Raw genomic sequence first — 25,291 nt, 5'->3', positions numbered from 1 at the left:
AGAAGCAGTTAGTCGATATTAGATCTCAACTCCAGACATTACTAATGGCGCGCACCCAGGCTTCCTTGAATAGGATACGCCAGAAGTTTTATCTAACTGGGAACAGGCCGGGGAAAATGCTAGCCCGGAAGCTTAGGGCTCAACGGGCGCGGAATAGAATCAAGCTCATTATATCCCCCACAGGCACCAAAATATCTAACCCAAGAGAGATAGCGAACCAATTTGCCAAATTTTACTCCCAACTTTATAACCTCGCATCAGACCCTGACACCCCACAACCCACCCCTTCCTCTATCAACTCCTTCTTAGCGGATTTAAACCTTCCACATATCTCAGATGATCAACTAGCATTGCTGAATGCCCCATGGTCTTTATCAGAAACCCTCCAGGTGATCAAGTCCCTCCCTCAAGGTAAGGCGTCTGGCCCCGATGGCTTTATTAATGACTTCTATGTTTCGTTCCAAGACCTTCTAGCTCCCTCTTTGGTGGCAGTCTACACCGATATTACCTCACAGGGCACTTTCCCTCAGGAGATGCTCGAGGCACGTATTGTCACGATCCCTAAACCGGGTAAAGATGCGACCTTTTGCCAAAATTATCGCCCCATTGCGTTACTGAATGGGGATATTAAAATATATGCTAAATTAATCGCCTCTCGATTGAACACCCTCCTCCCCTCCCTGATACATCCGGACCAGGTTGGCTTTATCCCGGGAAGACAGGTGTCCGATAATACACGCAGGGTATTCAACCTTGTCGATTCTCTAACCCCCAAGCAAGGTCTCCTACTGCTATCTTTGGACGCTGAGAAGGCCTTTGATCGCTTAAACTGGTCTTATATGAGAAGTCCTACTAAAATTTGGCCTACGTGACCATATCCTCTCGTCAATATTAGCTCTGTATAGCTCCCCGACGGCCCGGGTATTCAGTAATGGTTTTTTTATCTAGTTCTTTTCCAATCTATAACTGTACCCGCCAGGGCTGTCCTCTCTCCCCTCTCATATTCGTTCTAGCCATAGAACCACTGGCGGCTAGGCTTCGTGCGGACCCGCAATTCCCTGGACTGAGGTTGGGCGTCACGTCACACAAACTATGTCTGTTCGCAGATGATGTTCTTTTATTTGTAACAGATCCAACCACAACACTCCCCCACTTACACAATGTTTTAGATAGGTATTCTGCAGCATCGTATTATAAATTAAATGCCTCCAAGACGGATGCTTTGCCCATCAATCTCTCTAACTCTTTGCCCCTACTACGCGCTAAGTATCCATATAATTGGCAAACATCCTCGATACGATATCTGGGTATATATATCCCTCCATCTTCCTCTTCTGTATTTGAGGTCAATCTTCCTCCCCTGCTGTCCTCCCTTCAGTTGTTTACCAAATCATGGCTCAACTATGAGGTTTCTTGGATGGGCCGTTTGGCCGCCTTCAAGATTTTGCTGCTCCCTAAATTAATGTTCTTGTTTCGCACTATTCCTTTTAACCTCCCCAAGAAGTATCTAGATAAAGCCACCACAATCCTCACTAATTATATATGGTCTTAGCGACCGCCTAAAATTGCCCGCGCGAGGATGTCTTTACCAAGGAGAGTTGGTGGCCTGGATATGCCCAATCTATCAATGTACCAGGAGGCCTCCCTTCTGGCCCAGATTAAAGAATTCCACAAAAACGTGCCTCCGGGGTGGACGTGTTTAGAGGAGGCGACCTGCCCCCGTTTCCCCGTGAAAGATCTTTTCTCTAACGTCCTAGTGGATGCTGGGGACTCCGAAAGGACCATGGGGAATAGCGGCTCCGCAGGAGACTGGGCACAAAAGTAAAAAGCTTTAGGACTACCTGGTGTGCACTGGCTCCTCCCCCTATGACCCTCCTCCAAGCCTCAGTTAGATTTTTGTGCCCGAACGAGACGGGTGCAGGCTAAGGGGCTCTCCTGAGCTGCTTAGTGTAAAAGTTTAAAGTAGGTTTTTTTTATTTTCAGTGAGACCTGCTGGCAACAGGCTCACTGCACCGAGGGACTAAGGGGAGAAGAAGCGAACTCACCTGCGTGCAGAGTGGATTGGGCTTCTTAGGCTACTGGACATTAGCTCCAGAGGGACGATCACAGGCCCAGCCATGGATGGGTCCCAGAGCCGCGCCGCCGTCCCCCTTACAGAGCCAGAAGACGGAAGAGGTCCGGAAAATCGGCGGCAGAAGACGTCCTGTCTTCAATAAGGTGGCGCACAGCACTGCAGCTGTGCGCCATTGCTCTCAGCACACTTAACACTCCGGTCACTGAGGGTGCAGGGCGCTGGGGGGGGGCGCCCTGAGACGCAATAAAAACACCTTTTTTGGCAAAAAATACATCACATATAGCTCCTGGGCTATATGGATGTATTTAACCCCTGCCTATTTTTACATAAAAAAGCGGGAGAAAGGCCGCCGAAAAAGGGGCGGGGCCTATCTCCTCAGCACACTGGCGCCATTTTTTCCTCACAGCTCCGTTGGAGGAAGGCTCCCTGACTCTCCCCTGCAGTCCTGCACTACAGAAACAGGGTAAAACAAGAGAGGGGGGGCACTAAATTGGCATATAAATATATACAGCAGCTATATTAGGGAAAAACACTTATATAAGGTTATCCCTGTATATATATAGCGCTCTGGTGTGTGCTGGCAAACTCTCCCTCTGTCTCCCCAAAGGGCTAGTGGGGTCCTGTCCTCTATCAGAGCATTCCCTGTGTGTGTGCTGTGTGTCGGTACGTTGTGTCGACATGTATGAGGAGGAAAATGGTGTGGAGGCGGAGCAATTGCCTGTGTTAGTGATGTCACCCCCTAGGGAGTCGACACCTGACTGGATGGTCTTATGGAAAGAATTACGTGATAGTGTCAGCACTTTACAAAAGACTGTTGACGACATGAGACAGCCGGCAAATCAGTTAATACCTGTACAGGCGTCTCAAACACCGTCAGGGGCTCTAAAGCGCCCGTTACCTCAGGTGGTCGACACAGACCCAGACACGGACACTGACTCCAGTGTCGACAGTGAGGAAACAAACGTATTTTCCAGTAGGGCCACACGTTACATGATCACGGCAATGAAGGAGGTTTTGAACATTTCTGATACTACAAGTACCACAAAAAATGGTATTATGTGGGGTGTGAAAAAACTACCCGTAGTTTTTCCCGAATCAGATGAATTAAATGAGGTGTGTGATGAAGCGTGGGTTTCCCCCGATAAAAAACTGCCAATTTCTAAAAAGTTATTGGCATTGTACCCTTTCCCGCCAGAGGTTAGGGCGCGTTGGGAAACACCCCCTAGCGTAGATAAGGCGCTCACACGCTTATCAAAACAAGTGGCGTTACCGTCCCCAGATACGGCCGCCCTCAAGGAACCAGCTGATAGGAAGCTGGAAAATATCCTTAAAAGTATATACACACATACTGGTATTATACTGCGACCAGCAATCGCCTCAGCCTGGATGTGCAGTGCTGGGGTGGCTTGGTCGGATTCCCTGACTGAAAATATTGATACCCTGGACAGGGACAATATATTATTGACTATAGAGCATTTAAAGGATGCATTTCTATATATGCGAGATGCACAGAGGGATATTTGCACTCTGGCATCAAGAGTAAGTGCGATGTCCATTTCTGCCAGAAGAAGATTATGGACACGACAGTGGTCAGGGGATGCGGATTCCAAACGGCATATGGAAGTATTGCCGTATAAAGGGGAGGAGTTATTTGGGGTCGGTCTATCGGACCTGGTGGCCACGGCAACGGCTGGAAAATCCACCTTTTTACCCCAAGTCACCTCGCAGCAGAAAAAGATACCGTCTTTTCAGGCTCAGTCCTTTCGTCCCCATAAGGGCAAGCGGGCAAAAGGCCACTCATATCTGCCCCGGGGCAGAGGAAGGGGAAAAAGACTGCAGCAGACAGCCTCTTCCCACGAACAGAAGCCCTCCCCCGCTTCTGCCAAGTCCTCAGCATGACGCTGGGGCCTTACAAGCGGACTCAGGCACGGTGGGGGCCCGTCTCAAGAATTTCAGCGCGCAGTGGGCTCACTCGCAAGTGGACCCCTGGATCCTGCAGGTAGTATCTCAGGGGTACAAATTGGAATTCGAGACGTCTCCCCCTCGCCGGTTCCTGAAGTCTGCTTTACCAACGTCTCCCCCCGACAGGGAGGCGGTATTGGAAGCCATTCACAAGCTGTATTCCCAGCAGGTGATAATCAAGGTACCCCTCCTACAACAGGGAAAGGGGTATTAATCCACGCTGTTTGTGGTACCGAAGCCGGACGGCTCGGTGAGACCCATTTTAAATCTGAAATCCTTGAACACTTACATAAAAAGGTTCAAGTTCAAGATGGAGTCACTCAGAGCAGTGATAGCGAACCTGGAAGAAGGGGACTATATGGTGTCTCTGGACATCAAGGATGCTTACCTCCATGTCCCAATTTGCCCTTCTCACCAAGGGTACCTCAGGTTTGTGGTACAGAACTGTCACTATCAGTTTCAGACGCTGCCGTTTGGATTGTCCACGGCACCCCGGGTCTTTACCAAGGTAATGGCCGAAATGATGATTCTTCTTCGAAGAAAAGGCGTCTTAATTATCCCTTACTTGGACGATCTCCTGATAAGGGCAAGGTCCAGAGAACAGTTAGAGGTCGGAGTAGCACTATCTCAAGTAGTACTACGACAGCACGGATGGATTCTAAATATTCCAAAATCGCAGCTGATTCCGACGACACGTCTGCTGTTCCTAGGGATGATTCTGGACACAGTACAGAAAAAGGTGTTTCTCCCGGAGGAGAAAGCCAAGGAGTTATCCGACCTAGTCAGGAACCTCCTAAGACCAGGCCAAGTGTCAGTACATCAATGCACAAGGGTCCTGGGAAAGATGGTGGCTTCTTACGAAGCGATTCCATTCGGCAGATTCCACGCAAGAACTTTTCAGTGGGATCTGCTGGACAAATGGTCCGGATCGCATCTTCAAATGCATCAGCGGATAACCCTGTCTCCAAGGACAAGGGTGTCTCTCCTGTGGTGGTTACAGAGTGCTCATCTCCTAGAGGGCCGCAGATTCGGCATTCAGGATTGGGTCCTGGTGACCACGGATGCCAGCCTGAGAGGCTGGGGAGCAGTCACACAGGGAAGAAATTTCCAGGGCTTGTGGTCAAGCATGGAAACGTCACTTCACATAAATATCCTGGAACTAAGGGCCATTTACAATGCCCTAAGTCAGGCAAGACCTCTGCTTCAGGGTCAGCCGGTGTTGATCCAGTCGGACAACATCACGGCAGTCGCCCACGTAAACAGACAGGGCGGCACAAGAAGCAGGAGGGCAATGATGGAAGTGGCAAGGATTCTTCGCTGGGCGGAGAATCATGTGATAGCACTGTCAGCAGTGTTCATTCCGGGAGTGGACAACTGGGAAGCAGACTTCCTCAGCAGGCACGATCTTTACCCGGGGGAGTGGGGACTTCACCCAGAAGTCTTCCACATGATTGTGAACCGTTGGGAAAAACCAAAGGTGGACATGATGGCGTCCCGCCTCAACAAAAAACTGGACAGATATTGCGCCAGGTCAAGGGACCCTCAGGCAATAGCTGTGGACGCTCTGGTAACACCGTGGGTGTACCAGTCAGTGTATGTGTTCCCTCCTCTTCCTCTCATACCAAAAGTACTGAGAATCATAAGAAGGAGAGGAGTAAAGACTATACTCGTGGCTCCGGATTGGCCAAGAAGGACTTGGTACCCGGAAATTCAAGAGATGCTCACGGAAGACCCGTGGCCTCTACCTCTAAGAAAGGACCTGCTCCAGCAGGGACCATGTCTGTTCCAAGACTTACCGCGGCTGCGTTTGACGGCATGGCGGTTGAACGCCGGATCCTGAAGGAAAAAGGCATTCCGGATGAAGTCATCCCTACCCTGATCAAAGCCAGGAAGGATGTAACCGTACAACATTATCACCGTATTTGGCGTAAATATGTTGCGTGGTGCGAGGCCAGGAAGGCCCCTACGGAGGAATTTCAACTGGGTCGTTTCCTGCAATTCCTGCAAACAGGACTGTCTATGGGCCTCAAATTAGGGTCCATTAAGGTTCAAATTTCGGCCCTGTCAATATTCTTCCAAAAAGAACTGGCTTCTGTTCCTGAAGTTCAGACGTTTGTCAAGGGAGTACTGCATATACAGCCTCCTTTTGTGCCTCCAGTGGCACCTTGGGATCTCAATGTAGTTTTGGGATTCCTAAAATCACATTGGTTTGAACCACTCACCACTGTGGACTTAAAATATCTCACATGGAAAGTGGTAATGCTGTTAGCCCTGGCTTCAGCCAGGCGTGTCTCAGAATTGGCGGCTTTATCCTATAAAAGCCCTTACCTAATTTTTCATACGGACAGGGCAGAATTGAGGACTCGTCCTCAATTTCTCCCTAAGGTGGTTTCAGCTTTTCACTTGAACCAGCCTATTGTGGTGCCTGCGGCTACTAGGGACTTGGAGGATTCCAAGTTGCTGGACGTAGTCAGGGCCCTGAAAATGTATGTTTCCAGGACGGCTGGAGTCAGAAAATCTGATTCGCTGTTTATCCTGTATGCACCCAACAAGCTGGGTGCTCCTGCTTCTAAGCAGACGATTGCTCGTTGGATTTGTAGTACAATTCAGCTTGCACATTCTGTGGCAGGCCTGCCACAGCCAAAATCTGTAAAAGCCCATTCCACACGGAAAGTGGGCTCATCTTGGGCGGCTGCCCGAGGGGTCTCGGCTTTACAACTTTGCCGAGCAGCTACTTGGTCAGGGGCAAACACGTTTGCTAAATTCTACAAATTTGATACCCTGGCTGAGGAGGACCTGGAGTTCTCTCATTCGGTGCTGCAGAGTCATCCGCACTCTCCCGCCCGTTTGGGAGCTTTGGTATAATCCCCATGGTCCTTTCGGAGTCCCCAGCATCCACTAGGACGTTAGAGAAAATAAGAATTTACTTACCGATAATTCTATTTCTCATAGTCCGTAGTGGATGCTGGGCGCCCATCCCAAGTGCGGATTGTCTGCATTACTTGTACATAGTTATTGTTACAAAATCGGGTTATTATTGTTGTGAGCCATCTTTTCAGAGGCTCCTTCTGTTATCATGCTGTTAACTGGGTTCAGATCACAAGTTGTACGGTGTGATTGGTGTGGCTGGTATGAGTCTTACCCGGGATTCAAAATCCTTCCTTATTGTGTACGCTCGTCCGGGCACAGTATCCTAACTGAGGCTTGGAGGAGAGTCATAGGGGGAGGAGCCAGTGCACACCAGGTAGTCCTAAAGCTTTTTACTTTTGTGCCCAGTCTCCTGCGGAGCCGCTATTCCCCATGGTCCTTTCGGAGTCCCCAGCATCCACTACGGACTATGAGAAATAGAATTATCGGTAAGTAAATTCTTATTTTTTTGATCCCTAGAACCCTTCGCCCACGGAGCTTAAACCTCCTCCCCTCTACCCGAGCCACGCTCCAGGTTTGGGACAAATTGACTGCGGCCACATCCCCTTCATATCATAATTTCTCCCTGATATCGCTACGTACGGTGGCCGCCCTGGTCCCTAATCTTAACCTGGCGAGCTGGAGGTCCGGGGGGATGGAGGTCCTGGGAGACTTGTTTAATGGATCTGTGCTCGCCTCCTTTTCTGATATACAGGGACGCTTCTCTCTGCCTGACTCTGAGAGGCTTCGATATTACCAAATACAGCACTGGTGGACTAGCCTCCACCTCTCCCCCTCCCCACCGCCACCTGCTATTCAGCAAGCTATAGGCCGATTCTCCTGTGCCACTTCTAGAGGGGAGATCTCCTTCTGGTATAAAACATTGCTCTCATTACTCCCTGCTCCTAAATCTAAAGCCCTAATCAGGTGGGAGGCAGATGTGGGATGTGTTCTCCAGGATTCTCAATGGCACCGCATTTTTATGTCATCTTTTACCATGTCTAAATGCCTGAATCACTCTGAAATGCATGTTAAGCTACTCCATAGATTATACCTTACACCGGAAAGGCTACATACGATCTGGCCTGAATGTTCGAAGTTTTGTTGGCGTCTATGCGGAGAGGTAGGCCACCTCTTCCATATTTTCTGGTCATGCCCCCATGTCCAGGCGTACTGGTCAGAAATATTTGGCCTTATCAATAATGTTTTGAATCTTGACCTGTCCCCCTCCCCCCTTATAGCTTTACTGAATACATACCCACGAGGCGTGGGTGTACATCTACACTATGTCTTAGGCCACATCTGTCTAGCCGCGCGGGCGGCTTTAGCTCAAAACTGGAAACAAGCCACGCTGCCTCCATTGCTGAAGGTAATACACAAAATTCAGCTGCACTTTTTGATCGAGACTGAACACATCCCATACTCCTTCACTGCTAAATCTCCTTTTGTGCGCTGGATGCCTTGGCATCTGTTTACCACGGAAGGTGAAGGTGCTGCATTGATCTTACGCCCCCTCCCCCCTGGACAGCCACCTCCCAGCCCCATCGGCTGATGGGGCCTCCCCCCCCCCCCTTCTAAGACCACAATGAACCCCTATTTGGGTTGTATTTATGGTGAGCCCATTGCCGTCCTCCCATCTCTATAAATGCCTTTCTTTTTTTCTTGTTTTCCTTACGATGTACCTGTGTGATCGACTTTGAACTGTTTGCACTTATTTGCACATGTCTATTGTAACGTTCACTTATATGTTTATGTACCTACTCCCCCCCCCCCCCCCCTCCCTCTCTCTTCCTTTTGTACCCCTGTTTGCAACGAAAAAAATTCAATAAAAACTATTGATGAAAAAAAATAAAAAATTATACTAAAATACTAGTGTTTTTATTCAAAATGCCAGTGGCATGCCCAGTGCTGATGCTTAATTCCTCTTTTTTTTTTTTTTTGTCTTTTTTTCTGTGTGTTTGTGAGTTTCTCTGAAAAGTGCATTTGCGTATTCCATTTTGTACTACTGTTCAGATTGATTTATTTATAAATAAAAAGTAGGATTAATGCTTAACATTAACTTGTTATTTTCAACATGATTTTGCCCATGGCTTCGCTCTCGTAGATGTCTGTTATTACTCAGCAGAACTAATTTTACAAAGACCGTAGTGACATTTAATATTGTGATGCTTTATTTTATATTGTACACATTGATCACAAAATTTCTTTGTCAACAATATTTGCATTTTTTTCTCTTCAGGGATTACCACAAAACAATTTTCGGGGTTACTAACTCGTAAGCAAACCACATAAAGCTGCCCATGGGAGCAGCAGCTGGTCCTGAGACCTAAGATTGATGTTTCTATATACGGGAGGCATTCAATTTGCCAACTGTCGGAATCCCAACTGTCAGGAGACCGACACCTGGAGAAATACCAGCGGTTGGAATCCCCACTCGGTTGGTGGTCCATGCCACCACCTGAGGGGGAATATAACCCTGCGGCAACCGAACAGCCGGGATATCATACTGAATCCCTATATACACATATAGACATTTTGGACTTGAGGAGCCTGCACAATGGACGCACAGAGTATCAAGCGTCTGTTTTTTCCTTTTATTGCTCCTCTCCCTGATGTGACATCGAGATCATACATACCTATATACTGTATACTGTAGATCATACTAAGTTATACAATAGTGAAAATGCAATACAAAATCATCCGATTTTTGTGTGATGCTGAAATGAACAGACAAAAATACATAAACAGTCCCTAGAAGTATATTTCTAAAAAAAAAAAAAAATGTCTATGTACAGACATAACCATTACAGTTTTATTATATGTATAGATTACATCTATCTGAGCGTACTTTGTATGTTTTAATGCTTACTCTATCTACATATATTCAGATGTAATAAGAATAATACACAGTAAAATTGGTTTTCCTGGAAGATGTGTGAATGACTGATCTCTGAATCTATATGAAGTGCTACAATGTAGCAACGGCAGCTTTTTTTCAATACATGTTCCGTTGTGCTCCTATACAGACTCAGTCGCACACAACAAACAAGTGTATATCAAAGCCTGATGATTTTGGATTGTTAATGTTAGAAAGCATTAAAACATGGTTGATTGAGGTTTCTAATACATACTGTAGCAATGTTTCACAGTATTAATTTAATAAGGAGGATTGCGTTTGTTTTTGTTTTTTTGTTTTTTTTTTCATTAAAACTTTTAATATAAAAAAAACTGTTTTTTGGTGGGGGGTTTTTTAATTTATTTTTTTCCAACCCTAGCTAAAATATGATTTTAGGATATCTTGCAGCTTCGGGAGAAGCAGAAAACATAGGATGGGGGAATGTGGCTCCATATACCCTCCAGACCTAAACGGACTCTGGGAGGAAGAAGGTTGGATTGACCCCATTCTGTATGCAGGCATGAGTAGCCGCAATCATTTGAAGGGATTTAATTGGGTTTATCAGTCTCCTCCAAAAATTTTTGTACCTGCAAATCAACCCCATAGCATCACATATCCACCACTGTGCATTTATAGTTGATATGAAGTTGTGTTGTGTTATTTTAATGTAAACATGGCAGTTTGCAGTAAAACAAAACAACTTCACTTTTTTGTTTTGTCAAGAGCAGATGAATTCCAAAGTCTTCTGTTGAATTCAGGTGCAGTTTTACAAACCAAAGCTTGCACTGCAAGACTTGTTTGTGCTGATTCATTTGATATGCAATACTTGCAGATCTGTGTGTGATTGAGTCTCAGAATCTGTATGCAAAGTTCTACAACGTAGCAGCCGCAGCTTTTTCCAGTACAAGTTCTGTTGTGCTCCGTATACAGACTTATTCGCACATCATATTCAAGTGTCTCATATCAAATTAATCAGCACAATCTCCTGATGAACTGTTGTCACAATGCGTTGTGGCTAAGGTGCATTTTCGTAAAAAAAAAAAAGATGTTCAACGCTAGCAGAGTTGCGTGGAACCTGGCGGCTCCCTTGTGGCAATATTGAGGCTAGATGTATGAGGACACATCTGTACGGGACATTGTCCTGCTTACCCAGTCACGAAAGCCATACTTGCTCAGTCTTTTTCTGATGGTATACTGTTGTAGTCTTACATTTACCATATTGACATGGCCTGCAAATCCTTGGATGCAGCTTGTTTTTTTTGCCATTTATCGGTGGCATCAGTCTGTCTGATCTTTGGGTGAATTTGCTGGGATGCTACTTCTAGGAAGAAAGGGAATTTCTGTGTTTTCCAGTTGTGAATCTTTCACACTATTCCTCAGTATGATTGCTTTATCCTCGCCTCTTAAATGTTCCTACCTACACCGAGCTCTCCATAGAGTGAATTGTGATCTCCTGTCTTGTTATCATCCTAGGGAGTCATTCCGAGTTGATCGCCAGCTGCCGTTGTTCGCAGCGCAGTGATCAGGCTAAAAATCTGCATTTCTGCGCATGCGTATGGACCGCAATGCACACGCGCGACGTATGGGTTCAAAGTCCTTTGTGGTTTTGCAAAGGTTCTAGCGACGTTTTCATTCGCACTGGCGGCCGCAAGAAGATTGACAGGAAGGGGGCGTTTCTGGGTGTCAACTGACCGTTTTTAGGGAGTGCTTAGAAAAACGCAGGCGTGCCAGGGAAAATGCAGATGTGGCTGGCCGAACGCTGGGCGGGTGTGTGACGTCAAAAGCCAACCCACCAACGTTAGAATCAACGCACACGAAGAGTAACTACCGGGCTGGTCTTGTTTTGCACAAAATGTTTTTTGCAGGCGCTCTGCTGCACAGGCGTTCGCACTTCTGCAAAGCGAAAATACACTCCCCGGTGGGAGGCGACAATGCGTTTGCACGGCTGCTAAAAACTGCTAGCGAGCGATCAACTCGGAATGACCACCCTAGTCTCTAACCTCTTCTCTCACAACTTGGCACACTCACTGTAGAGGATCCCTGCAAACAGTCTCACATGCTGCTCAACAAAGATAATGGAAATGGTTAAGTTCAGATTTCCTCATCTACAAATCTCTACTACATAACTTGCATACAATGAAACTCATTTCTACAGCAGTTTGAACTAAAACAACCACTGTTACGTTTTGATATATCTCATTATTGGTACCTGTCTTACAGCTCTGATTGCAGTGATGGGGAATGGTCTACATGTTTACCTTCATATTTTTCTGGTGACAAAGATCTTTCGTCTGGTGATGAGAGCTGGGAGACTTTACCTGGAAAAGAAGAGCATGAGGTTCAGAGCATTAGCAGCAGTCTAGAAGAAGAGAACTCAGAATTTTGCTTTCAAGTAGAGTAAGTATCTTTTGTCTTCACAGCAGTTAATAGATTTCCTTCTAGCTTTGCTGATGGACATTGAAGACATACATATTTCACCCTTTATTTAAAAAAAAAAAAAAAGATCCCCATTAGTTTTTTACACTAAGCAAAGGGCTCCTTGGTTGCAAATGGCCTTTCCTAGTTTCCAGGGGAGTCTTGATTTTTTCACCCTGTTGGTTACGTGATTCCTGTCACCTTGCTGTCCTGCAAATTAAAATTGGTCATGTGTATAAATGAGTCTGTTTTTAATATAGTCAGTTTATTCACAATTAATGATGCTACCCTGCAGTACCCCATTATCCATTCAGACCTCTGCTTTCATTGGTCTGAATTGTACTAGAGCAGGCCTGGCCAACCTGTGGCTCTCCAGCTGTTGTAAAACTACAAGTCCCATCATGCTTTGCCACAGTTTTGCTATTAGGGAATGCTAAAACTGTGGCAAGGCATGCTGGGATGTGTAGTTTCACAACATCTGGAGAGCCACAGGTTGGCCAGGCCTGTACTAGAGTGATCAAAATTAATTGGTTTACATAAACTCCTGCTCTTTTGACTGTAGATTAATAGATAATTATGAAGAATAGTTTCTAGACTCCAGGGGGTAAATTACTAAAGTGCGGGTTTTCACAAGTGGAGAGGTTGCCCATAGCAACCAATCGGATTCTGTCTAGAATCTGAATAGTTGCTATACCGAACCCGTTAAAGCACGTGGCCTGCAGGTTCATACTTGCATATGAGCCCAAACGCTCCTGGGTTACTTCATGTACACTAGTAGACTTTGGGGGAATTCAATTATCTGCAATAATTTACTGCGGGCTAATTGATACCCCGGGGCAATCCAGTTAGTCCCGAAGGCAGGCCGACATGGCACATATCATGGATTTGTTTTGGGACCCGATTCTGATAAGTACCTTGCATTTGCAATTGTGACTGCGCAAACACATAGGTCTGTAAACTTATCACACGGATCCTATGTGTTTTTGGCCAAAAACAGGTAATTTTTCTGGCAGTAAAAACGGGCTCTGATTTGATTGCCCAATAAAAAAAATCACAGTAAAGTCCTGTTTTTACCGGCCAAAAAATTACTTTGGGCAATTGAGTTCCCCCCTTTGTTTCAATTACATTTTAGCTGCATAATCTGCTGTTGCTACATTCTAAAACCTTTCTGCAGTGACAAGTTGTCCGGTATCATATTATTGCTGTACCAACTTGGTTTGTTTTTGTCTGAGGTGTGTACAATCCATTGGTTTGTCATTTAGTTACTAGGTACAGAACCGCTCTGTAGTTAGATGAATAACACTGAAACTTAATGCGTGTGTTATTGACACTTTTTTTTTTTTTTTGTTAGTATAGCTTAATTCATTTTTTTTTATCTTGTTTCCTGTTGTGGCTGATTACCCATTGATACTATTGGAAATTGTTACATTACAAACTAAACACACATTTTGTGAAAGAAACTGTTTTAGTTCTGATTTCAACAATGTGTTTGCAATCCTTATACTAGTGTTTGATTGATGCGATGGCTCAGAATTGCAATCAGCAAAGCTCTGAATGTTTTTGTTAGGGCTAATTTATGTTTCATTGTCTGAAAATGGTCCTGTAAGTGAATTTCTACAGCCTCATTTCCATCTAACTCCTGAAGTAGTTTAGTATGGTGACCTGAATTTTTGACACCGAATTAGATAGCTCAAATGCTACTAATGAGATCAAGATGTAGTGTTTTCTGTGGCCTACATCTGATTACCTGAAAGCAAAATAAGGCTTATATGCATATACATTTTTGAAATTGTAAAAAATGCAAGACCTGAATTCTGAGAACCTTTATTGATAGCTTAAAATGTAATATTGGTTTGAGCTCATGGGGGCAGATGTATTAAGCGGGATCCGGTCTCTAGGTCGACCACTATTGGTCGACATGGTTTCTAGGTCGACTGGGACTCTAGGTCGACATGACAAAAGTTCGACATGAGTTTTTCACTTTTTTTTTCCATTTTTTAAAAAACTTTTTCATACTTTACGATCCACGTGGACTACAATTGGGAATGGTAACCTGTGCCGAGCGCAGCATGACATCTTGCTTTGCTCGCCATGCGAGGGGACATGGTGCACTAATTGGGGTTCCCGGTCACTCTACGATTAAAACGACACCCTAAAAATTAAAAATACTCATGTCGACCTACTACCTGTCGACCTAAGTCTAATCTATCTAACATACCACACCCATATTAAGCCTGGAGAAGTGATAAAGCAGTGATAAGTGCAAGGTGATAATGCACCAGCCAATCAGCTCCAATATGTAAATCGACAGTTAAGAGGTTATTTGCTGGTGCGTTATCACCATGCACTTATCACTGCTTCGTCACTTCTAAAGGCTTAATGCATCTTCCCCAGTATTAGATAAAATAGACTTGAGTTGGAGTTCGCTGTTCACCGACACAGTACTGCACTGCTTCTACCAGCCAGTTTTTTTAACTACTCGGTATATGCTCATGGAAATTTCTGAGAAGGGTATTGACAGAGCAGCTGCCAGTTTGAATTAGGCAAGTGTTAGCAAGGCAGCACTGGAACATTAAATGCTTTGGGGAGAACAACATGTCCTATTCCAATCAGTGCTGACTTTAGTTTTTTGTTTGAAGTTGGTAAAGTTTTTAAATCTCTATATTTTGTTTTTCTTGTGTAGAGTTCTCAAGATGGGTGTACACTAGGCGACGTGCTCTGTGAGCGACGACGCCTAGTGTTTCCCCTCCCGGGCCAGGGCGGTCGGCTGCAGGACGTACACATTGATATGACGACCATATTGCTCGGTGACGTCACACAGCGGCCAGGCTATGCAGGCAGCTCTTGGACGACAGTCCAACGGCCCAGAGGGTCGTTAATGACCCGCGGGGCCGCGCATCGCTGGTCGGCGGCAGCATACACACTTGCTGAGAAAGTGAGCGATGTCGCTCAGGAAGGGTGAAAATGAGGGACGTCGCTCATTTTCTCGGCAAGTGTGAATGAGCCTTAAGAAGTGCATGTATAAGTAGAAAAATAATGTTTTAGTACAATCCATTTATATTTACTTAAAGGTGTTTAAACCTACTTTAAATAGAAATAAAATGAACATTGCTTCCCTGTAGACATTTTTGCTGCTTCCTTCTCCTTTTTTTTTTTTTAATGTTTTTTTTTTTTAAGCTGCGACTGTGACCCACGGTGCTGCATAGTTATTCCCCCACAGCTGGTAAGCAGCTGACATTACTAACTTCTGTATTCTGTGCGTCTTGCTACTGGACTTTAATCATTTCTGGTTTGAGGAAGGTACTGAGATCAGTGGTTGTGCGTGTCCAGTGGTCAAGTAAAACTTTAATTTCTAAAACATTGTACAGTCGTGTTTTTTTTTTTTTTTTTTTTACAATTCTTGTACTGTGTTCTTTAGGGAACAAAACTCTTTAGAAGATGGGGAAATCCCTTGGCTACAATATCATGAGGACATTGAAAGCAGCACAGATGAGGAAAATGAAATTGGCAGTCATTATTTACCTCCAGGTTTTTTCATTTTGGATGGCAATAATAATTTGGAAGATGATTCAAGTATGAGTGAAGACTTAGAAGTTGAATGGAGGTAAGCCTTGGTATATGTGCATTGCTCTTTATGGCATCATATGTTTGTTTTTGTATAATTAAATAGCATAATTATTTTTTATTTGAATATTAGAATTGCATAATAAATAACTGGTGGAATGTTTGTTTTAGGCAGATCTCTGTATAGTAAGACTTTATCAGGCCAGTTTGCCTACAATAAGCAATGATGCACTTCCTGAGCAGGTATCACTGTTAGTGGCAGTGCGGCTTACGTTTGTCACAGTTCCATTACTCCTCACCTACTGCAGCTAATTTAAGCAAGATTGTACAGAATTTAGGAGAGCAGAATTACCCGATAAACCATTGGGAATAAAAAAAATTAAACATACTAACCTTTTAATGATAATTTTGCTTGTAAGCTAAATGATTATTATTTTGATTTACATTGTATTTATAAGGTGCCACAAGTGGTTCACAGCAGCGTACATACAGCACACATTAGAACAATACAGGGTACACAGAACTTAACAGTAACTGAAAAACTAGAATAGAGCACAGGTAGCAATTAGCAACACGATTTTCAGTACACCATACAGCTGAGATATAAGGAAACAAAGGAGTAATCTGCGTACTGCTTGATGCAGGCAGCAGTTGGAAGAGATGAATGGTTATGAGTGAGAAGAGAAGCGGGTATAGATGGACACTCAGTATGAAAGAGCTGTAATTGAAGTGCAAGAGAAGAGGGCTGTGAGAACAGGAGGGAGGAGGGCCCTGCTCCAAGGAGCTTACAATCTAGGGGAAGAGGGAGACAGACCGGAGACATAAGTTGCGAGCAAGCAGAAGGTGGCTTTGTGGCAATAAGTTAACGAGGCAGAGATGGCCAAGGCATTAGACAGGGGGTTGGGAGAGCAGCCTCGAGACTATTATGTGGAAGGGTATGCTTTTATGAAGAGGTGGGTTTTCAGTGCCATTTGAAGCTTTGCAAGGTCAGTGAGAGTCTAATAAAGCGATGGAGCTCGTTCCACTGAATTAGCTTTCATTTTTAGGAAATTTGTCCCAGGACCTTTTCCAATTACCAGAAAACAGTTAAGGGGGGTACTCACGGAGCGATCGCTGCTTAAAATCTAAGCAATCTAGCTGGTGCTAGATTGGCCTGCCATGCAGGCGAAACTGGCAGGTCGCTCATTTCACCCCCCCCCCCCACCCTCGTCCCCATCTCCCCTCGCACGCTCAGCACACATCGCGCTGTGCTAAACGGTGGGAGCGATGTGTTCTGAGCGGTTCGCTCAGCACACATCTCTCCCAAATCGGGCTGTGAGTACTGGCCTTTACACAGCTATTAGCAGTTATGTTTTTGTTAAGTTAATTGCATTTAACGTTCCTCCAGAATCTGGACTTTTTCATTATTACTGTCCATTTGTGAAACATCACAGTGTTATACAGCACTGGACAATGTCAGAACAGCGTACAAAAGTGACATGCAAAGTAGCAACATGATGAGTGTGAATGTGAAATGATGGAGAGCTTACTATTTATAGGGCTACTGTTGAGGAGCAAGCGGTACTCCAGTTGGAGTTTAGGACAGGCGTAATGGGAGGGATAAGGTTCAAAAAGGGTTGAGATTACCTAAAGGATAAAAAAAAGGGGCAGACTAGATGGGCCAAGTGGTTCTTATCTGCCATCAAATTCTATGTTTCTATTTAGGTGGTTGTTGCGTAAGTTTGGGAAAATAATAGGGCTTTTAACAACATTTTGAAAGTTTTAGAGGCATGAAGGTATGGTATGGAATGCTGTGTGTGTGCGTATTGTAATTGGATTTATCCTTTTTAGTTGGTAGTCAGGAGTGATTATAGAGTAAGAGTCCTAGGTCAGAAGCAGATTAGAATGAGTAAAAAGGAGAGTATTTGGAGATTATTGATGATCTGAAGTGTTGAGGGCTTTGTAAGTGTGTGAGGTTTTGGAATGGGGTTCTGGAGTATAAGGGGAACCAGTTTATTAACCATCAATGTTGATAAGCAGATGTGTGCAAGATCAGTCTGGCAGCAGAGTTTTGGATGGATATATGTGGTACAGAGGGTATGGGTCGTTGGGTCGACATTCATTAGGTCGACATGTACTAGGTCGAGATTACAAGAAAGGAGTGGATAATAGTTTGTTGCCTCCACCTATCAAACAGTGCCAGAATACTCCCTTACTTCAAAAAATAATGCTAAGCACCTCAGTTTTGCTTTGTTAGATTGTAGAGTTAATTATAATTATGATTAGCAGTGCTTAGTACTACAGAGTGTGCATCTGCATTTTCTTTTTTTCTGTGCACTCCTTTACGTCCTCAAGATGCAACAGGATTTTGAGACCAAAGTGGGGCTTGAAGGAGAACTGCATATCTCTTTTATTCAGTGCACATCATACAGATGAGTCCTCATATGCTGTGGCTTCAGTCACGCCAAACAGCCCTTGTCAGCACGCCAGATCCTGTCTCGCTCAAAATGTGTCTTTATTTGCATAAGTAAAACAACTGGAAGTGACAAAGTACTCTGCTAGATTACACTGGTCAGTTTGATGTATGACATTTGTACATCTGTTTGTAAATGAGTCTGAATCTGTACGAAGTGCTACGATGTAGCAGCCATTGTGCTTCATCTGTGACTTTGTGTTTAAAACTAATTCCTGTGTGGTTAAAGTCACGGTCCAGTGCCTCTAGTACACTTTGCCTGGTGTTTCTCTGCGATCCGAATAACACACAAAAGCTAAAGAAAACTATGATAAGTTACACCACTCAGTGTGTTTCACTCTAGGCATCTTGCGCCATATAGACGCTAGATGTTTCAGGACACATCTGTAATTCCATGCAAACTCCTCTGCACGTTTGCTTATTGAGTTGGATTTGTGTCTTTGTTGGCCAACCATGGCATAGCTTATGCATTTTTTTATTTTTTTTTGCCAGTTTATTGTATGAAATTTTCTAAAATGTATTTCTTCAAATTTTTCCTTAGATTACTTGATGACTTTGGTGATGGTATTGGTGTGGCCCAAGCCATGTCCTATATGGATCCTCAGTTTCTTACATATATGGCTCTTGAAGAGCGTCTTGCACAGGCCATGGAGGTATTTACTAGGTTTTTAATTTCTTTGTATCATGGTTGGACTGTGCATAGAAAAACTTACTGTAGTAGGTGGAAATGGAGAAAACCAGTTTTGAGTTCTTTCAATTCTACAGCTACCAGAATGAGACCACATACAGAGGACGATCCGCAGGGGCTAAAATTGCCACAGTTGGGACAGAAGATGTGAACAGATAGGATTTGTTTTTTTGGTGGGGGGGATGGGTGTTGGATAATGTAGAAACTTCATAGGTCAGAGGCACAAGCTGTTCATTGTTCTCTGGAAGGGTAGCACTACATTTACCAAATCCCTTTCAAGGTGAGGTTCACTTACCAAACCAAATACTTTTATGTAGATGCTGGTGGACCTACCCTGCCCGGAGTATAGTACATTTGATAAAGACAAAATTTTAGTTTCCATACAAATTCAACTCAGCAGTGGTTGATCCAGGGCATGGAGGGAGGGGGGGGGGGGGGGGGGGGGGGGGGGGAGGGGACCATCATGGGGCCCCCTGTAACACAGACACCTTGTCCTTGTGGCAGTTGCCACATCGCTCTCCTCCTGGGGCAGTAATCAGCTGCACACGGGGGTACTGATCAGTATTGCCCTCATCTGAGAGATTGTCATGTTTCATGCCGTCATGACAAATTTTCATTGAAATTCTTATCTAGATTTATCCTTAGTTTGGCTCCCAGCCCCCAAGCAGTGATGTAGAGGTCTGTGTTTGCTGATATCACTGCCGGAATATCACTCTGGAGCCGGGACAAAATTGCGTGGAGGGTAAATCCGTTTACTTCCAAGCACTGTTTGGCTGATTTCTGCTGGTGCACTGATCAGCTGCAGCAGGGGGGAACTGATCATTAATCCTCCCTGACACATGATCTGCTGCATTCTGAATGTCAGGGAGGGGCAGTGTGCCATGCGGTTTGGGGCTAACACCCACAGGGGGTGGGGCTGTTAATGCCATATTAAAGTAACTTGATTCTGGGACTTTTTGCTGGGAGACAATTAACCTATCAGTATATTTTGTTGTGTTGGAGGAAACTCACACAAGTACAGGAAGAATGTACAAACTCCACACAGTTAGGGCTGTGGTGGGAATTGAACCCACAAGTACAGTGCTTTAAGGCAGTAATGCTACCCATTACACCATACATACTGCACTTCTCAGACCTATATGGGTATTGAGGATTTATGCCCCCATTCATGCTGGGATTTTGCAGGTGCATTTGGAGACTCCTCTACTGAGGCACTTGAAACTGAGGCAACTGAAGAAACACCTAGGAAGTTTATTCTTGATAAATGATATCGATATATGCAAGATTTCAACTTTTAACACCTTTGAGCACAAATAAGTCACTGTACAGTCAAATAAAAGTACTTTATTGTAAGCAGTTCAACCTTGTTGCAATCCTCACCAGGCAGGGGATTTCCAAGATTGCGAACAAGGAACCACTGATGGTGCCCCCCCCCCCCCTCCCCCCCAATAACATATGTGTAGAGAGCAAATACTGATCATTAGAGGATTCAGTAATCCATTTCAGCCAGACAGCATCCTAACTCAGTGTTTCCAGGAAACCACTACAAGAAGGTAACTCTCTTTGAAGAATGTATGGATAAAATATGGATAAAATATGCTCACAGCATTCATTTAATGTAAGTCTGCTAATCTGAGTGACAGGAATAACAGCTTGGACAAACACTGCTGCTCCACGTACTCTCATGTCACCGGCATAGATAACTGGCAGAGACCCCGTTACCAGACTGTGAGGGTAGCTGCCTACTGTAATGGCTGCCATGGGGTACTTGGCAGTAAAGGAGTTATCTGTAGTTAGAATTTGCTGCTTTCTTGCTGGTGGTTGATGGTATTTTTGTTTTCATTGGTTTCTGTTCAATGTGACTGCAGAAAACAGAACTTCCCTTCACCTTGTTAGACAGATTTCTAGGCACCCCAGAGGTAGTGGTGTACTTTCCCTTTGTTAATAACTGAAAACCAATTGTGGCTTTCCTATTGTTATGTATTCTCAATGTCGTTTAGTAAAAGTTTTATTTGTGTACGCCATCTTGAGCCTACCTGATATTTTTCTTTGGTTATGTTTCTCATATTACTACTACCGAAACAGATTGTACCACATGCAGCTTTTACCCCAACATGACATATTTTCAGGCAAATTCTTATCTAGATTTAGCCATAGTATATGGGCAGAACACTTCTCCCTCGTGTTCCTACCTAGCACACTCCTAGTTACTAGTGCTATGCTCCCTTGTCTCCTTCCCTTCAGTGACTCTGTGAATTTGTCTACTTGCCCATATGTTTGGTACCGGATGGACTCCTTCCTATGGCTCTGCTAGCTTCAGCAAGTTTCCCTATCCATGCCTTTTTGTTATTTGTACTATTCAGTCTGGTATTAATTTAACCTTTGGTACTTATGCTATGGTACAGTATGGAGTTGTGTATAGTACTTTTGCTCTGTTAATGGAAAATGTTTCTGTATTTACCCTGTATGGCATGGGCACTTTTTGTGGCGCATTATAAAAAACATTTTTATTATAATAATGCAAAATAAAATGCAAAGAGTCACACCTCTATGTGTTTGCAATGCTTAGGAAAGTATACATGAGGAACATACTATTCCAACTCTGCACCAAGAGAAATCCCATACACTACCTCATAGCCTCCATCACTCCTCCCAAAGCCCTGTAGGGCACTGCACAGACTTTGTGTGACCTCACAAGTCACATGCAGTTTATGTCGTACATTGCATTTTGCCATTCAGTTGTAACTGTCTTCCACCGTGTCTTTAGATTGTTCCTCATAATTTGACACCAGTTAGTAAAAAACAAAAAGAAACGTGTCTTATTTATTAGTCTTGCTGAATTTAAAGTGTAAATTCTAAAATGATGATTTATATGCAACACTCAGAATGTAACACTCAGAAGTTGCCATATGATATTTGCTGTATCTGATTTCAGACTGCTTTGGCACATTTGGAGTCCCTGGCAGTAGACGTGGAGCAGGCTCACCCTCCAGCTACAAAGGAAAGCATTGAGTGTCTTCCTCAGATCATTATCACAGATGACCACAATAGTAAGAGACAATACATGGAGTAATGTGTGTGTGTGTATATTAGCAAGTCGTGTATTGCTGTTATCAAGAGCTTTGCTTGAGCATGCCATAGTCCCAATCATGCAATTATAAAAGAAAGTACATTTGGCTGGAACTTGAGAGCCTTTTTGTCTGCATTTCCTGTCAATATATTTTTCCATTTTCTCTCTTCTCTTTGATGTAGCCTACACATTTATTACAAATGCCATTGTGTAGTAAGGTAGTTGGAAACAAAGGCCATTCATTTTTGTGTATTTTTCTGTTCTTTAATTATGTAAAATAATTTTGCATGTGAACAAGAACTGCTACGTGGTTTCTGTCTTGTATATTGTACCACTTTTTAAAACAATCTTAAGTCATTGACATATGTTTAAGTTGTAGGTCAGGAACAGTGCTGTGCCATATGCTGTAGTGAGTATATCAAGGATGAAATTTTAACAGAGCTCCCATGTCACCACCTCTTTCACAAGCCATGTGTGACACTTTGGTTACAAAAAGTAAGTGTTTTAATAATGTAATATTTTATATGTATACATTACTTGTAGCATTGTTCATTGTCCATAAAAATGTTTGTTGGTGTTTTAGAAGAACTTCTGTATATCATTGAGGCGCACAGGTGTTGGTTTAAACTATCTACCCAAAACGTTTTTGATTAAATTCTTGAAAACATCAACTTGGACATCACTGTATGGCAGAACATTTATGTGTATATGTTGAGCACTGGGTCTAGCTAGACTAAAATCAAGTTGCCGACTATTTGTAAGATTGCTTTCTACTTCTGCACTTTTTTAGTATTATTTTTTTTTAACATTAATTGTATGTCTTTTTTGCAGTCTTCATTCAAGATAACGTATTCCCTGCAATGCTTTTTCTCTGTGATTACTAAGACTGTATGGAGACAATTAGTTCTCGATCGATGTGCTGCCAGACATCCCCGCAATGACTGGTTGCACACATTACCTTGGAATATAGTATCAAATCTTCACTTAATTTCCTGCGCACCTTTGTGGGGTGGTAAAGGAAAATCAGCAAAGATGGATGTCCTCATAGTGCATACAATAACTGTACTGTTCCAAAGGCACTATGTGCACATTGGCTGGAATTAAATCTTGACCTTTGATTACGTCAAGCTTATCGTGGCTCTTTCAGTGCCTAGGCGTGCCCATCGCCGCATCTGAAGTGCGCGCGCGTCCGAGAAGCGCACACCCAATTCACTTTAATGGGAACATCTTTGTGCACTCCCGTAGTGGGGTTAGGCGCCGGATCGCATCTGTATTGTGCATATTTTACTTTAAAAGAGGTCTTTTTATTTTGAGACGGTTTTTAAACTGTTACCCATCATATTTATATTACACTAGCTAATACATGGTCTTGTGCATTATTACAAGCATGCATTTAATACATTTAAAGATTACATAGTTGCAAAGGCTGAAGAAAATAATAACATTTAGTTATATAGCATCAAGTTACTCTACTGTGCTTTACAGTTGGGAGCAAACACATTATTGAAAAAAGACTGGGTTTAAACAGACATAAAAGTAAGGGACTCATGGAGAAAATAAGCATGGCTTTTAAAAGTTTACAATGTATTTCATTATTTATTTTATTCTATATTATTTTACAGTCTGGAACATGTCCTGTCTGCCGTCACGTCCTCGCATCTCTTCTTCCAGAAGCTGCTGCAGCCACTTCCTTCCTATCAGACCATGACAGCCCGCCATCAATCCACAATGCAGCAGGGACTCGATAAAAGCAACATACTAACCAAATCCAATAGCTTGTTTTTCTTGTAAAATATATTATATGAAAGTGAAGGCTGAATATCAACACGCAAGAGCCCATACAAGCATGAAGCTTAATATTTATTAGTTTAGAGCACAGGTTCTCAAACTTGGTACTCAGGACCCCACACAGTGCATGTTTTGCAAGTCACCCAGCACGTGCACAGGTGTATTCATTATTCACTGACACATTTTAAAAGGTTCACAGGTGTTGCTAATTATTTCACTTGCGATTCTGTGAGGAGACCTGCAAAACATGCACTGTGTTGGGTCCTGAGGACAGAGTTTGAGAACCTGTGGTTTAGAGCGATTAGAAGACTTTGTAAGAAATGCTTCTGTTTATAGCCCAGCAAGATCTGAACAATTGCAAAGTATGATGCTATAATATGCAATGCATTCTAAGCTTGTGATCAGCTTGGCTGTTTTTGTTCTTTTTGTGGCACAACATATTTTGTGTTTTCACAACTGCAGTGCAGTTAGAGCTTTACAGACTTATACTATAAAATCTTAACTTTGTTTTATTTTATGTTTACTTCCTTTCCTACATGGCGGGACCCTTTGCAAAGCAATGCATCTCTGTTCCCTCTAGTAGTAATAAGATTAGAGCTGTGCCACTCGTTACACTGACTTTTGTAACTGATCTCTCATGTTTGCATCAAATGTGAAGATGTTTTGTGATCATAATGATAGTATACACTATGGATTTCCCCCAAAATAAAATGCATTTGAAATGTTTTGAAAGCTTAATTTATTTTGTTGTATTAACACGCTTGATCTCTAGATACTGTAACCAAATAGCTACAGACAATGCAGAGGATAGTAGATCAGAAAACAATCCAATAAAATGAAGAGAATAGCAAAATACTATACTGAAAAGTTGTCAACCCATTTGATAAAAGTAGTTTATTTAGTTTATTAAAATATCCTGCAGTTGTCATCCCCATCACATGATTGAGGCAACCATTTATCAATCGGAACTACCCAATGTACTTGTCAAGTTGAGGTACTGCATGAGCTTTTATCAGCAAGCAATGTATGATAAACTTATCTCATTAAATTTTTGAAATTCCCTCCATTGACTAACCCTTCATACATCCCTGTTCCTCATTATGAGATACACGCCCTCTTTGATCTGCTGTGACCTACACCTCTGCCCCTCCCCAAGACTTATGTACAGCTTCCTAGAGTACTTATTATGGTACTTCCCCTGTCTGATCAGACTCTCCATCAACCTACAGTCTTTAAAACACTTTCTCAAACCTGCCCTTTTCACAATACTCTTTTTGCATGTTTTGCTAACTACAGTCCTATGGCTACTCAGAGTTCCTCTAGCTCCTGTTGCCTCAGTATTGCGGTCACCTAAAAGATTGTAAGCTCTCACAAGCTTGGCCTTCTCTAGCCTTTGGTTCACGTCTACACCTCCTTGGTCAACCCTTGCTGAACTTGTTTGATGTGTGATTGAATTTATACAATTTGCAACTCTG

At 43.4% G+C, this 25,291-nt stretch overlaps 1 protein-coding gene across 2 annotated transcripts in view; it reads left to right on the top strand.

Moving 5' to 3' along the window:
* Positions 1-24,542, top strand: part of PJA2 (praja ring finger ubiquitin ligase 2) — a 110,914-nt gene extending 86,372 nt beyond the window's left edge. Inside the window, exons 4-9 of one of the 2 annotated variants that reach the window (XM_063964101.1) lie at positions 12,060-12,236; positions 15,673-15,858; positions 18,812-18,923; positions 21,894-22,008; positions 22,408-22,523; positions 23,651-24,542. In XM_063964101.1, the coding sequence (XP_063820171.1) occupies positions 12,060-12,236; positions 15,673-15,858; positions 18,812-18,923; positions 21,894-22,008; positions 22,408-22,523; positions 23,651-23,776 (832 nt within the window). In that variant the 3' untranslated portion in view covers positions 23,777-24,542. Of the gene's footprint in view, positions 1-12,059; positions 12,237-15,672; positions 15,859-18,811; positions 18,924-21,893; positions 22,009-22,401; positions 22,524-23,650 lie in introns of both variants that reach the window. The other variant, XM_063964100.1, reaches the window with a different exon arrangement.
* The last annotated feature ends 749 nt before the right edge of the window (positions 24,543-25,291 follow it).

The sequence above is a fragment of the Pseudophryne corroboree genome, chromosome 1 (genome assembly GCF_028390025.1).
Source record: "Pseudophryne corroboree isolate aPseCor3 chromosome 1, aPseCor3.hap2, whole genome shotgun sequence".
Lineage (NCBI taxonomy): Eukaryota > Metazoa > Chordata > Amphibia > Anura > Myobatrachidae > Pseudophryne > Pseudophryne corroboree.
This window is presented reverse-complemented; position numbering and strand designations above follow the sequence as displayed.